Raw genomic sequence first — 13,086 nt, forward strand, 5'->3', positions numbered from 1 at the left:
TTGTACACCATCTCCATCTGCCAATGGGGCCAGTTGCTCCCTGCAGTTCACGGGGGTTGACACGGCTAACTTTCCCTCTTGCCCACCTGCTTCTCCCCCCTTCTGCTTGCCGGCCCTCTCACAGCAGTGGCATGGGTTCTCCCAGGTTTGCTCAGAGTGAGGTATTGTGGATGAGCTTGACCAGAGAGTGCCTGGACTACCACTGCTTTAAAACACAGGTTAATTTCATTGCATTTGGAAGTGCAGAAAAATGGCTTTGGCACAAGCACTCTTTCAGGCAGCCCTGCACATGGCACCGTCAATTGCTTCCTCAGACTGAAGCTGAGGCAACCTGTTGTCACTTTGTCAGGAGTGGCTCAGGGGAAGGACAAAGGTCCCCCCCCCCAGCCTGACTGCTTGTCATGGTGGGCGGGGGGGGGGGGGGTCAGGGTGCCGAGGAGGGAGGGAGGAGGTGGTTGCTGGGCCAGGCTCCAGTGGCTCATTGTCTTGTGCCTGCTCTGTTTAGATCCAGAGCTGGCCCTCATTAGGTCTGGGGCAAAGGGCAGACAGAATTAGATCCATTTACACATCATGGCAGGCCAGTAAGACAGGTCAGGGTTTTCTGGAGTGGATGCATTGCTATTAAATTTAATTTTTCCAGTGACCTTTATGAAAAGCTGCTTTGGAATTTTTGGAAGTTTGCTAAATTAATATGCTGTTTACCTGTAATGTACTGATGTACCTGTATTGGAGCAAATGGCTAGTAATTTTGTTACTCAGGTTAGATCATTCCTTTTTAACTCAGTGGAATCTTTGCAAACAGGTTTTCCAGCCCTGTGACTTCTGGTGACACGAAGCCTGAGCGACAGTCTGAATCAAACATGAAGCCTGTTAGTCAAACGCCAGATATTCAGGAGGTGAGAGAGCACTGTAGGGTTTGGCTCTTCTAAATGTAAGCCTGTTTTGACATTGTGTCAGGCTCTGCTTGTGCATATGCCTGATCAAGAACTGGACCTTGTGCATTTTAAGAATGACCTAATCCTAAGGTGCTTAACTTGCTAATTCCTTTGCTGAACTAGGCAGCAAAGAAAAACCCTTAATTTAGGGGTGTTTGGCTCATGTGTATGGTTGTTTCTAAGCATAAGATAGCAAAATGCCTCAGTAAGCTTAGTAGCCTTTTATGAAAGAGTTCCCTGCCTCTCTTCTTTCTCCTGTGAATAGTGCTAGTTTGTTTTAATCATTATGCCATCAATTAACTCTCTCTAAACATTTCATTCCATTTGTCATAATGATACTTGGATATGGACAGAAGTTTCACTGTTAGACTTGTTGTTTCTCAGTTTGTGTCAAGGCATATTTTTATATCTTTTAAAAGCAAACTGAACATCTTTTTTAATCTCAGTCAATTAAAGTTTGCCATGCTTTAGTAAATTTTCATGAGGTCCCAGATAGGCTGGTGATGTACAGTGGTGCCCCGCAAGACGAACGCCTCGCAAGACAGAAAACCCGCTAGACGAAAGGGTTTTCCGTTTTGGAGGCGCTTCGCAAGACGAATTTCCCTATGGGCTTGCTTCGCAAGACGACAGCCCATAGGGAAATCTCCGGGACAGCGGGGAAGCGCAGCTCGTCTTCCCCGCTGTCCTCGGACCTCCTCCGAAGCCTGGCGGCGGGGCGGGGACACCTCCTCCCGCCGCCGGGCTTCGGAAGGATGCCCCGATGCCGGGCGGCGAGGCGGGAACGCCTCCCCCCGCCGCCCGGCATCGGAACGATGTCCCGAAGCCGAGCGGCGGGGCGGGAAAGTCTCCCCCCGCCGCCCGGCATCGGAACGATGTCCCGAAGCCGAGCGGCGGGGCGGGAAAGTCTCCCCCCGCCGCCCGGCATCGGAACGATGTCCCGAAGCCGAGCGGCGGGGCGGGAACGCCTCCCCCCGCCGCCCGGCTTCGGGGCGGGAAAGCCTCCCCCCGCCGCCCGGCTTCGGGGCATCGTCCTGATGCCGGGCGGCGGGGCGAGAAAGCCTCCCCCCGCCGCCTGGCATCGGAACGATGTCCCGAAGCCGGGCAGCGGGGCCGCGAAGCCTGGGCGCGCTGGCAACTCTCCGCAAGGAGCGCTCCCGCTGCTTGCGGAGAGGTCCGCGAAGCCTGTCCTGGACCTCTTCTGAAGGCAGGCGGGGGGCAAAAGTCTTTGTCCCCCCTGCTTGCCTTCCCAGGGGCTTTTAAATCGCCCGGACAGCGGAGAAGTCCTCCGCTGTCCCGGGCGATTTTAAAATGCCGCTCGCCAGAAGAGGTCGGGGGAAGGCGGTTTCCATAGGAACGCATTAATTGATTTTCAATGCATTCCTATGGAAAACCGTGCATCGCAAGACGAAAAACTCGCAAGACGAAGAGACTTGCGGAACGAATTAATTTCGTCTTGCGAGGCACCACTGTACTCTCCTAGCTCAGTCTAGCTCGGTCTCACTATGGAGAAAAATAACAGTTTAATAGAGTTGTTGAATATTTTATTAAAGCACCTCTTTAATTTTATTAAAGCACTAGCTTCAGTACATTAATTTCAGTGGGTCTACTCTAAGCAGAACTTAGTTGGATACTGCCCAGGGCTCAGCAGAAATTGGCTCAGGCTTGAGTCCTTCAGGATGAAACCATGCACCATCCAAATCAGAGGAGAATAGTGGTTATATTTGGGGAAAATAGTCCAATTTTACTGCATGCAATTTTTGCTATAGTTTTACAGTCCAAAAACCATTTACAGGAAAGATCCTGTTCTTGTTGTTGTTATTGAAATGTTTCAAACTTCTTAAGAAAAGCCCAAAACTTGTGAGTTGGTATAAAATTATGGGATGTTACAAGGTTGTTCTTATGATTTATTTATTTTTAATGCTACAGGAGTGGCATATGTGTAAGATGTCATTTAGAAATGCTCTAAAATATCTTTTTCTAATGTTATATTGTTTCAGGATGAGGCACATTTGCTGCATGCAACAGATTCTAGAGAAGCCCATTTGGCTGGAACTCCCCGGAAGCTACAGCAGCCTTTAAAAATCCCACGCAGAGATGGGCACCTTGAGAGAGATAGTAGTTTTGCCATAGAGAGTCAAAATGTCACTCTGCAGGGTGAAAGTCCTGCTTTGGTCACAGATCATGACATGAAAACACATTCCAAGCCTTCTATAGAAAATGTGTGCATTAAAACTGTCAGAGCAACCATGTTTGAGCACAATGTGCAGAGGCACCACATAGCTGCTGATCAGTTTGAAGCTGAGTCTACATTGCAGGCAATGAATGAGCTTGTTGAGGGGCAGCTAGGATTTGGCAAGGAGTCATGGCTAGAAAAAGCTCAGGAGGCTAAAATGAACCCAAAGAAAGTGTCCTCCAGGCAGGCTCATATATCAGCAGATGCTGGAAAACAAAGAAATGCAAACATTTCAAATGAAGACAAAGTTCCTCAGGCATCAGAGATATACACTGCAAAAGACAAGTATGAAAAACCCACCTCAAAGCATGTGGAGGACTCATTAATGTACCAAAGGATAGAGCCAAGATATGAAATTCTCCAGACAGTTGGCAAAAGGGTGCAAAGCGAGGCAATTGCAGTTGTGCCTGAGGATAAGGCTGTAACCCTACGCAGCAGAAGATTTTTGAAAGAGAGGAGAAAAACGGATGGGAGTGCTGTGGATGCTTCTTGGACCCGTAGCTCCGACATTAAGGGTGATGGCTGGAAAGATGACTCTTTCCTTTTCAAAGCAAGAGACGCAGAGGAAATTTCAACAAAGGTAACTGCTCTGAAAGAAGTTAGTGCCTCCCAAAGCCAACATGTTTCCCACAAGCAAGGAGCTGAGTTGGATAAATATCTGACTGGACAGCAGCATGCAACTGTGATAGCTTCATACTTCACTAATAGAGAGAAAGATTTGGGGAAAACAGATCACACAGTCTCTAAGCTGTCTTCAGGGACAGAAAAAAGAAAAAGTGATGCTGTTCTTGCTGGTAAGATGGAGAGTTCCAAAATGCTGAAATGCTTCCCAGAGAGTTTTGAAGCAGGTCCAGACTGGACAGATGGCTGTGAAGCCAGAGCAAATGGTGGTCAGAACATTTCTTCACCCATTACCAATAAGCAGGAGAGCCAGACTTCTCTGTGTGGGATGACCCATTACCAGTGGCAAAAGCACAGCAGCAAGTGTCCCCACCCAGAGGCAATATCTTACGAGCAGGAAGAAGAATCTAAAGCATTTGGATTAGCAACATGCTCAGTGGCATACAGTGCCCAAGAAGAACGGAATGTTTTGGAGCACAAAGCTGAAGTACACCAACATCAACAGCTTAGTGGAGAAGAGATGGTCAGGAGAAGTGGCCGTCATGTTTCTGGTCCAAAAGCTTCAGAAAGATGGCGAAGGAAGACCTTGCCTCATGATGCTGCCCAGTTTGAGGAAGCTGGGCTGCTGGCTCAGGAGAGTGGCAAAGCCCTGAGCAGACGGGACTCGTTGCAACTTCATGACAAATTGATTGCAAAGAGAAACCCAAAACCCAGGTGTGGAGCAGAGCCACAGGATGGGAGTTTAGTCACTCCCAGCAGTCCAGGCAATGATCTTAAGGATCAGCTCTCTCCTTCAGAGCCGAAGGCAACATATTTTGCTATTACTTACCAGATCCCTGATGAAAACGCAAATATCTCTGGAAAACTACTTGATCCTCTCAGAAGCAAACACATTTCTTCACTAGCCAAAGATGCTTCAGTTACTCCCAATACTAGTACTTCCAGAAGATCCTATCCCCCAAATTACCAATATAGTAAAAGATTTACAGATGCACATGTCTCTCTGGACAGGCATCTTAAAAAGAACTGGATTGAAGGGGGAGAAGGTAGTGCCTCAGATCTTCCAAAGAAAGGAACATTTAAACATACACTAACTGAGACCAGAGATGGGAACTCGATGGCTCTGGAGCAGCAACTAGAGGATGCTAAAGCGAGGGTTATAGAAGTAGATCCCCTGCATCTAGCAGGGCCAGAGTCTCTCTTCTATTTCAGACCTCTTCATTGGAACAGTGAGCATTTAGGGCAAAAGAAGTGTAGCAACCACAGTCACAGTATGGCCAAAGGTAAGGCCTCTGATTATTACAGGTCGAAAGTTCTTGACATTGATGCACTGATGGCCCAATATGAAGGAGATTCTAAGAAGGACTCTGCGGCTCTGGGCAAGAAAGAGGGTGGTCTTCCTGAAGATAGCAGCTTATTTCCTTGGGAGAGATTGGCACATAAAAGGAATTCTCCAGGGAGCACTAGGCAGGATATTTACGCCACAGAATTCTGCATGAGAGAGAGAGAGCTGTTGAGGAACTGTGGCCAGCAGCTGAATCCCTCCAAGGCCATAGATGTGAATTTCAGCCCTCCTTTCCAGGCAAGGGCAGTTGCAGAAAAACCAAAGTATTCACCTGCAGCAGATCCAGTCAGCACTAGGAAAAAAACATTCATTGTTGATGATGATCAAGGAGAGGACCTTGTGTTAAGGCACCAAAGTGCAAAATATGCTTATTACAATTCACAGGTCTCCAGTCTTGTCAGTACGGATGTGGAACTGGAGACAAGCTTTGTCCTTCATCCCCCACAGGTACTCAGTGACGGTGCCTTGGGGAAGGATGTGAGCCTGAAGCAACTGTCAGCTGTGCATTCAGAGGGCAACTGGAGCACCAGTGTTGACGCGAGTGGGGCTGATAAGAAGCAAGCTGGTGCAGGTGGAAGTTCTCTGGAGAATGACGGTTCTGCAGTCAAGAGCAGAGCCAAATGGAGTCGCGCCACATCTGGTTTGGCCTGTGACCTACCAGACTTAAAGCGTTCGTACTCTGAAAAGAGTCGCCAGTCCAGGGCAAGGGGCAGTTTACCCTCTGGGCCAGAAACAAGAGGAAGACAAGACCAAAACAGAGTATGTCAAAGCTTCCCACCAGAATCTATGGACAGCCAGCTGAACCAACAAAGGACATCTCAACGGGACTCTTTCCTCCTTGAAAGGACAAAGGTACATTACAGAACCAGTCACTGAGTGGAGCTTGTATTCTGCAGGGCAGTCTTCTGCAACTGGAACCATTCAGATGCTGCTAGACTCCAACTCCCATCATCCCCAGCTGGGGTGGCCTGTGGTCCATGGTGATGAGAATTGCAGCCCAGCAACATCTGGAAGGCATTAGGATGGGGAAGGCTACTGAAAGGAATGAGCAAAGGGTGAGGGGAATGACCATTCTAGGTCTTTTTGTTCTCATGTCATCTATGATGCCCCACAAGGTTTGTCTGCCCCATCTGCACAGCACATACAGCTGACCCTTGGGTGCACCACTGGCAAGCTGTATTAGCTGTGCAGATGGGCAGACAAACCTACACCTTCTGCCACTTCTCTGCAGTGGCAGATATAGAAACTTTGCAAGGACTCGTGGCATTAAAGCAAGGTCTTGATTTTGGTGAGTTCAGTTCTCTTTTAAATTTCTTTCTCTAAAAGGATGTTGACAAAGAATGGACCAAGCAGGACCATGATGGCTCAGGAGCAAGAAATTCTCCCTACTTTCCTCTACAGCAGAGGAGCCACAGTTTTTACACAGACAAAAGGACTGACCACTGGGCAGCGGTAGGTTCTCTTCTTCTGTGATTTTTTTTCCCAGGCCTGCAAATCTAGTTGCGTAAATGTGGTGCACTGAAGGCCTCAGAGCTTCACTGCCCACAGAATGGTTTACACACTTTGCTATGAGTGCAGATGTGCTTTCCCCCCTGCCTTGCTCTTTTCCGCAGCCTTGCTCAACCAAGGTTTCCTGGTCTAGAGTGGGCCAGTGACTTGCCTAAATCACATTGCGCCAGTCCTTTCTCTGTGGGGCTGCTGAGGGAGCAATGAGTCTCCCCTAGATCGCTGGATTGCCTCTAAAAGGGGCTACTTAGTGATCTGGTGATATATCACGATGTTGAAAATCAGACATTGCCCAGCCCTATTGTTGACTCAGCGTGATTGGTTGGGATGGAGGAGAATATGGCATAAGTTTAGAAGAGGGGATCAAGCTCAACAAAGTGGATAGCGAGGGAGACATGAGCAAGTGAAACAAGGTGTTCTTCGCTCTGCTGATAAAAGCATACTTTAGTCTTGAGCCATCGGGTAGACAAATTTACTTGGTACTTTTCCCTTCTATTCATAGATGTAGAGAATATCCGCACCCCACCCCAAACATTGTGAAATATGCAATTCATTTTGAACCTTTCTCTTAAAAAAAAAAAATTATAAGCACAGAATAGGTTTTAGTTTGAAAATATCTAAAAAGTAAAGCCAGACTTCAAAAAACCAAAAGGCAATTGGAAGTTTTCTGCTGGCTACTTTGAATTATCACTATCTAGAAACCCTCTTGAGAGTGGGAATACTGAACCTAAGAAACAGCCATGCAGTTAGTCTTTTACTCAAAGGCAAGACTTAGTGAGCCTGCTGTCATCTTAAAGGCTACAGCAGCAGCTCCTCATTTGTGGAGACTCACCTGGCTCATTCATTGGCTACCTTTAGGCACCAGGCAAAAACGTTTCTCTTCAACCAGGCCTTGGGCTGATTAACATTCTGTAGCTTTTGAAAAGTGTTTGTGGAAGTGAGGTTATTGGTTTGTTTTTGTCTTTGTTATATATTTTATATTTTCATTTTGTATTTTTCTGTTGTGAACTGCCCTAGGATCTTTGGATGAAGGGCAGTAAATAAATTTAATAGTAAATAAATATAGCTTTTGTGAGTTGTTGTAACTACCTATAATTGGATGTATGAGGTGAAATTAAGAGGCAAGTATTTGAAAATAATTGCCAGAATGCCTGCAATCAATGCCATTCCTTCTCCATTACCTTATGAAATTGGCCATGGTGCAGAACTCATTTGAAACAGGCGCCTGTCCCAGAAAAGGGGCTAAAGCATATTAAATGTTGTGGCTGGAAACGATATCTCACTGTGTGAGGCGCAAGTGTTGCTTCATATTCCTTCCAGCCTCTCCCTTTCAGAATTATGTGTTTTGTTTTCGAATTCTGAGGTGACAGTGCATAAACAGCAGAGGTGGAAGTTGGTGTTATTTGGTGCTGCTGTTGATCAGCATTGATGAAAGGATAGGAACAGTGTCTGATGGGTTATGGGACGCTGGTGACAGTAGCAAACTGCCAGTTAAGTGCTTATCCTTGAGGAGGAAGCTTTTCAGAGTTGTGCCTGCAAATAGGAAACTCAAAAGTGTGCTTTAAATCAAAGATTTGCTGATCACCTGGGTGTTCAGCTCCACCATGTGGTGACTGAAAGGATTGCTTTGTTTAGAAAATTGTATGCTTTTTTCAGCAGCTGCTAGCAGTGGAGTACTAAGACTGGGGAAGTTGGCAGGTGGGGGACTCTTGTCATGTCCATGTTGTGATGTCCGTGCATGGGCAAGAGATTGGGGAGTGCTTTCTAGGATCCAGTCCCGGGGAGGGGGGATGCCTGTAAACTTTATTGGGCATTATTGTTGTCCTGCAAGGTTGCCCTGAAACATACCCAGCATCCCTTGGAGCTTCATGTTAACAGGGGAAGACCAGGAACAGTGGTTGTCTGATAACTTGTCTGTGACTATCAGCCTTCTTGTGGCAGAGCTCTGATGTGCCTTGGTGGAATCCCAGTTTGAAAAACTCGGAGACAATATAAAATCTGGCTCACTGTCTTCTGAGTGAATCAATCTCTCGTCTGGTAGTGAGATTCTTACTAATGGGAAGCCAAGGTATGTTTGCATTGTGCTTGGTGTGTGTCAGTCCTAAATGGTGCCACCACATTGGCGTTTTAACATTTTATCCATTCATTTTCGGCAAGCTACCCATTTTTGTTCCCTTTAAAGCCTTATCGCTCAAGTGTGTGTGTGTGTGTGTGTGTGTGTGTGTGTGTGTGTGTATTAAAAGAACCCACCTTTTTAAACAACAGATTTAGCCAAACCCTTGAAACGTCACCCAATTTCAATCGTTAAAAAATATTCTTAATAACAATATGAAATTCCATCTCCTTACATTAAGGGGTAATGACAAGGGGGTGGATTTGGGGTTTTGCTTTCATCATAATGTTGCACTGTTGCTGAAAAGGGAAATAATGAGATTATGATGATTTTTATATGTTCTGTGGGAGAGAGGTGAATACTGGAAACTGTCTTCCCCACTGCCCAGTGTTGGTCTCCAGCTTCCCTAATCTCTGACCATTGGCCATATTGTCTGCAGTCGACAAAATCCAGAGGGGCACAGACAATGCACGGGGCATTGTGTGTGCCCCCCCTCATTTCACTTAAAAGTCTCTTGGTTTTCATTTGTGTGCTCCAACCTGTGCCCTCCCATGGTGTGAGCTCTCCTCTTCTTGCTTCAGTACACCAAGGGCATGGTTGTCTTTTTCCCTGTGAACCCAGCACTGCACACTGGGATTGGCTGATGGAAGTAGATGACTTTAACCATAACAGGGCTTAATCTTTGTGGGAGTCCAGATTTCCTCACGCTAATCCCAGCCCTGGAAAGGGCTAATCTGTGTCAGCTGGTTGCACCTGAAAAACAGGATAGGCAATTCTGCCTTTTGCAATGACCCCCCCCCGCAAGTCTTACCTGCAAACTCTTGCTTCCACACAGCCCTCCCCACATCCACTGCTGTCAGATGAAGTCCTCCTGGGCAGGCGGGGGGGGGGGGCGGCTCCTGTTCAGCTGTTGTTGCAAGAACTTCTGCTTACCTTGTGCCCAAGCTCCTGGGTGCTGACTTACTGCACTTATATTTAGGTAAGCAGGGGAGGCTGTCGGCAGTGCTGGATTACCTAGCAGGCAGACTTGAGCATTTGCTTAGGGCACCAGCAAAGCAGGGGCACCCCCCAAAAATGTGATCTTTTTTTTTAAAAAAGGAAGAACTTAACATTTGATATTTAAGAAAAAGTGTTGAAGTCATCATTATCATGGGAAAAATGAGAACTTTGTAAAACTTCCTTACACGGCATTGCACACTCTTTCCCCCCTCTCTCGTTCTCTTTTTATTACTCATCTGCACCTACATGAACCAGGGTTGTGTCTTACTAATGTAGATTGAAATAGTAAGAGGAAATCAGATCATCTCATGTGTTTATTTTATGGTTTAGTATTGCTTTTATTTTGAGTTACATATTTGGGGGCAGAATCTTTCCAGTGCTTAGGGCCTCTCAAGGTCTTCATCTGGCCCTGGCTGCTCTTGCAGTCCTGCGCAAGTCTACTCAGAAGTAAGCCCCATTGAGTAGGGCAAGGCTCCCAGGGTTAAGCAGGCTGCAGTCTGTGACTCAAAGAAGTGTGGGCAACAGCATCTTGACCTCTCTTTCGCCTCTTCCTCTTCTCATACACCTGAGATCTTGAGAGGTGGCAAAGCTGTTTCTCCTCCTCCTTCTCACAGCCTTTGCTTAGGAAGCTGCATGCAGAGGAACACAGAGCAGCTGATGAATAATTTGTAGGGTTTACTGCTGGTTTTTAGTTTGCAAGTGCTGCTGGTCATCAGAGGAGCGCAGGACTATTCCATGCTCTAGAATAGTTTTATCCCCTTCTTTAATTTGAAAAGTGTTTTTATGCTAAGCCTGTTCCTCTCCCCCACCCCCTTTTGTGGTTTGCAGCTCAGGGGAAATGAGGTCAGTCAGCCACAAAGCAAGGGCTGCTCCTTTTGCCATATACTGCAGCCTGTATCCGCTCAACAGGCCTTTTTCAGAAAAAGAAGTTTTGGTCAGAAGTATAATTGGAAATTGAAATTGCAGCTGCACTCTTGCTGGTGATCTACTAGCACTTTTTGGTTAATGTAAATAGGCTTGGAAGTGGCTTTAGCACCAGCACCCCCACCTGTTAAAGGGACAGACGGTGCACAGATCCTTTCCTCCTATTGAGCAGCTCTCTGAATTATTCATGGTGCCTTTAATTGGGCTAATATGCTTATGACTTTCTACTAAAGAGCAAAACAAACGGAGGTGGGGGAGCACACTTTCTTTCCATCTTCTGGTGAGAATGGAGTATTATTACTGCCCAAACTTGCTGAAGTCCTTACGGTCTCTGTGGGTGAGTAGAACATCTGCCTCTTGCTCATATTCTCAGTATTGGGGTGCACATTCTTTCCCGTTAAGTATATCTGTCCATGGCTTTGAGACCTGTCTGTCAGGTGGGAGGGAGGGAGGGCAATTGGTGTCTCTTGGTTAGGAGCCAGGAGGGGAAGGTCATTTGAAAAGAGACACCTGAAAATAATTTAATCATGGATAATAAAAGGATAATAAAAGATAATAAAAGATGACAGCATAGATCTGTGGTTTGTATATGGGACTGGGATCCTAACTCCTTTCGGTGAGACAAGCACCAAACAAAGCAGCCATGCTGACTGGGGCTGATGGCAGCTGTCAAAAACATTGGGAGGGTAGCAGTTTGGCCACCATAGTCCATGCATTAATTACATCAAGAATGGATCACTGCAATGGGCTCTGTGTGGGGCTTCCCTTCTGCTTGATTGGGAAGCTGCCATTAGTGCAGCACAATTGCTGGCAGCCGTGAAACCTTGTCTGCATATCACACCTGTGTTCAGAGATCGGCAGTGGCTGCCAAGTTCAAGGTGCTACTATTAGCATAGAAAGGCCTTAATGACTTGGGGACACATTACCCCAAAGATGGCCCCTCGTTCGCTTCCATCTGCAGAACGGGCGCTGTTACAGGTACATCATACATGTCCCACATTTGCAAGAAATTGATATTTTAGTCTGGGAGTGCCCACACTTTGGAACTCCCTGCCAGGGGCCTTCGCTGTCCTCTTTCACCAAACCTGTCCTGATATGTGATTTAATCTGGTTTTAACACTGATTTTAATTATTTACCTAGCTGTTTTTACTGATAATCTTATTGTTTTATTCTTTTTGTAAAGCGCTTTGAGGGTTTTTTTTAACAATCAAGTGGCATATAAATTTTATGAAATAAATAAAAATAAACAGTAGGTTGAGGAAGGCAAATCTAGTTCAGTTCTTAGTGGCCTTCAAAGGGTAGAAAAATATTTATTCCCCCGTTGCTTCTTCCCAGCCCCCTCCCCTTACACAGAGATGTCAGAGTCTGCTACAATTAGAAAATTAGTAATCTGGAGTGGGGTATTCAGTCTTTGGGCCTAGTAAAACTCCTTGAGAAATTTGCTCTGTAAGCGCTGCCGGTGGCCTCCCAGAACCATTGTCAAAGGTTGGCATGGGCAGGCATCTGCTGAGGACCCTCACCCCAGCAAGAGGCACCTGCTCTTCTTCACCCTCTTCACCAGCTTGCTTGCCCACCCATCTCTCCCTGACAACAGTGGGGGTGGTGCTCCTCCTGATGGGGCAAGGAGGGTCCAGAGATGCTCCTGCCTGCTTGCTCTGTGGCTCTGCCTGCCTGGCAAGGAAGCAGGTGGTTGCAATGAAGAGGAAGAAGGGCAGGAGCAGGAGGAGCTGGTATCATGGGGCTAAGGCCGTAGACTCGTTGTGGGAGGGGATCCCATGGAAGGGGGTGTGACTTAGGCAAGGGCCCTTGCTGGCTCAGAGTTCCTGAATGTCAGCCAACCATCTTCCGAACACCATATTTTCCTGTTAGGGATACATGTTACCTCTACACACCTTGCATTGAACACTGGTGCTAGTGTTTGTATGAAAGGGTGTACATTTGTTGATTTGTACATCTCAACTGTCGTGCACACAGGAACACAGGTGAAACACCCACTGAGTGCTATGGCAGAACAACATTGTTAGTAGTTTGATTTCTGTTTCCCATTATCCGGGAAACCACGTGTCTCTTTGCCTGCTTCTAGCAATTAGGTGACTGGAGGTAGTAGGTTGCACCCAGGTTACAAATTAAAGGGAGAAAACTATTCCTTTAGCATTGTCTGAAGGGTATCTTGTGTGCTGAAAAATAGGAAGGAAACCAAACCAGAGACAGTGGTCAAATGACCTGGATGAATTTTCTAATCATTATGTCGAACTTGCCTCCTCAGCCCCTTCACGCCTTGGCCTTCCTGCTTTTCATTGTGCCTCTAGCACAGTGGTTCCCATTTGGAGGGGGCACTGCCCCCTCAGTTCCACAAACTCATCCCCAGTGCCCCCTGCCCTACCCTATAAAAATAGAACAGTAGTAGAG

General features: G+C 46.7%; 1 protein-coding gene across 9 annotated transcripts in view; it reads left to right on the forward strand.

Moving 5' to 3' along the window:
• Positions 1–13,086, forward strand: part of KIAA1671 — a 337,213-nt gene that overhangs the window by 27,708 nt on the left and 296,419 nt on the right. For 8 of the 9 annotated variants that reach the window (XR_014150498.1, XR_014150499.1, XM_081836490.1 and 5 more), the window contains 3 exons: positions 803–896; positions 2,933–5,986; positions 6,461–6,586. Coding sequence is in view for 7 of the 9 variants with exons in the window: in XM_081836490.1 (XP_081692616.1) it covers positions 803–896; positions 2,933–5,986; positions 6,461–6,586 (3,274 nt within the window). In the remaining 2 variants the exon portion in view is untranslated. Of the gene's footprint in view, positions 1–802; positions 897–2,932; positions 5,987–6,460; positions 6,587–10,947; positions 11,014–13,086 lie in introns of those variants that run through there. The other variant, XM_081836491.1, reaches the window with a different exon arrangement.

Source organism: Podarcis erhardii (genome assembly GCF_964252035.2).
Source record: "Podarcis erhardii genome assembly, chromosome: 13".
In the NCBI taxonomy this organism is placed as follows: Eukaryota; Metazoa; Chordata; class Lepidosauria; order Squamata; family Lacertidae; genus Podarcis; species Podarcis erhardii.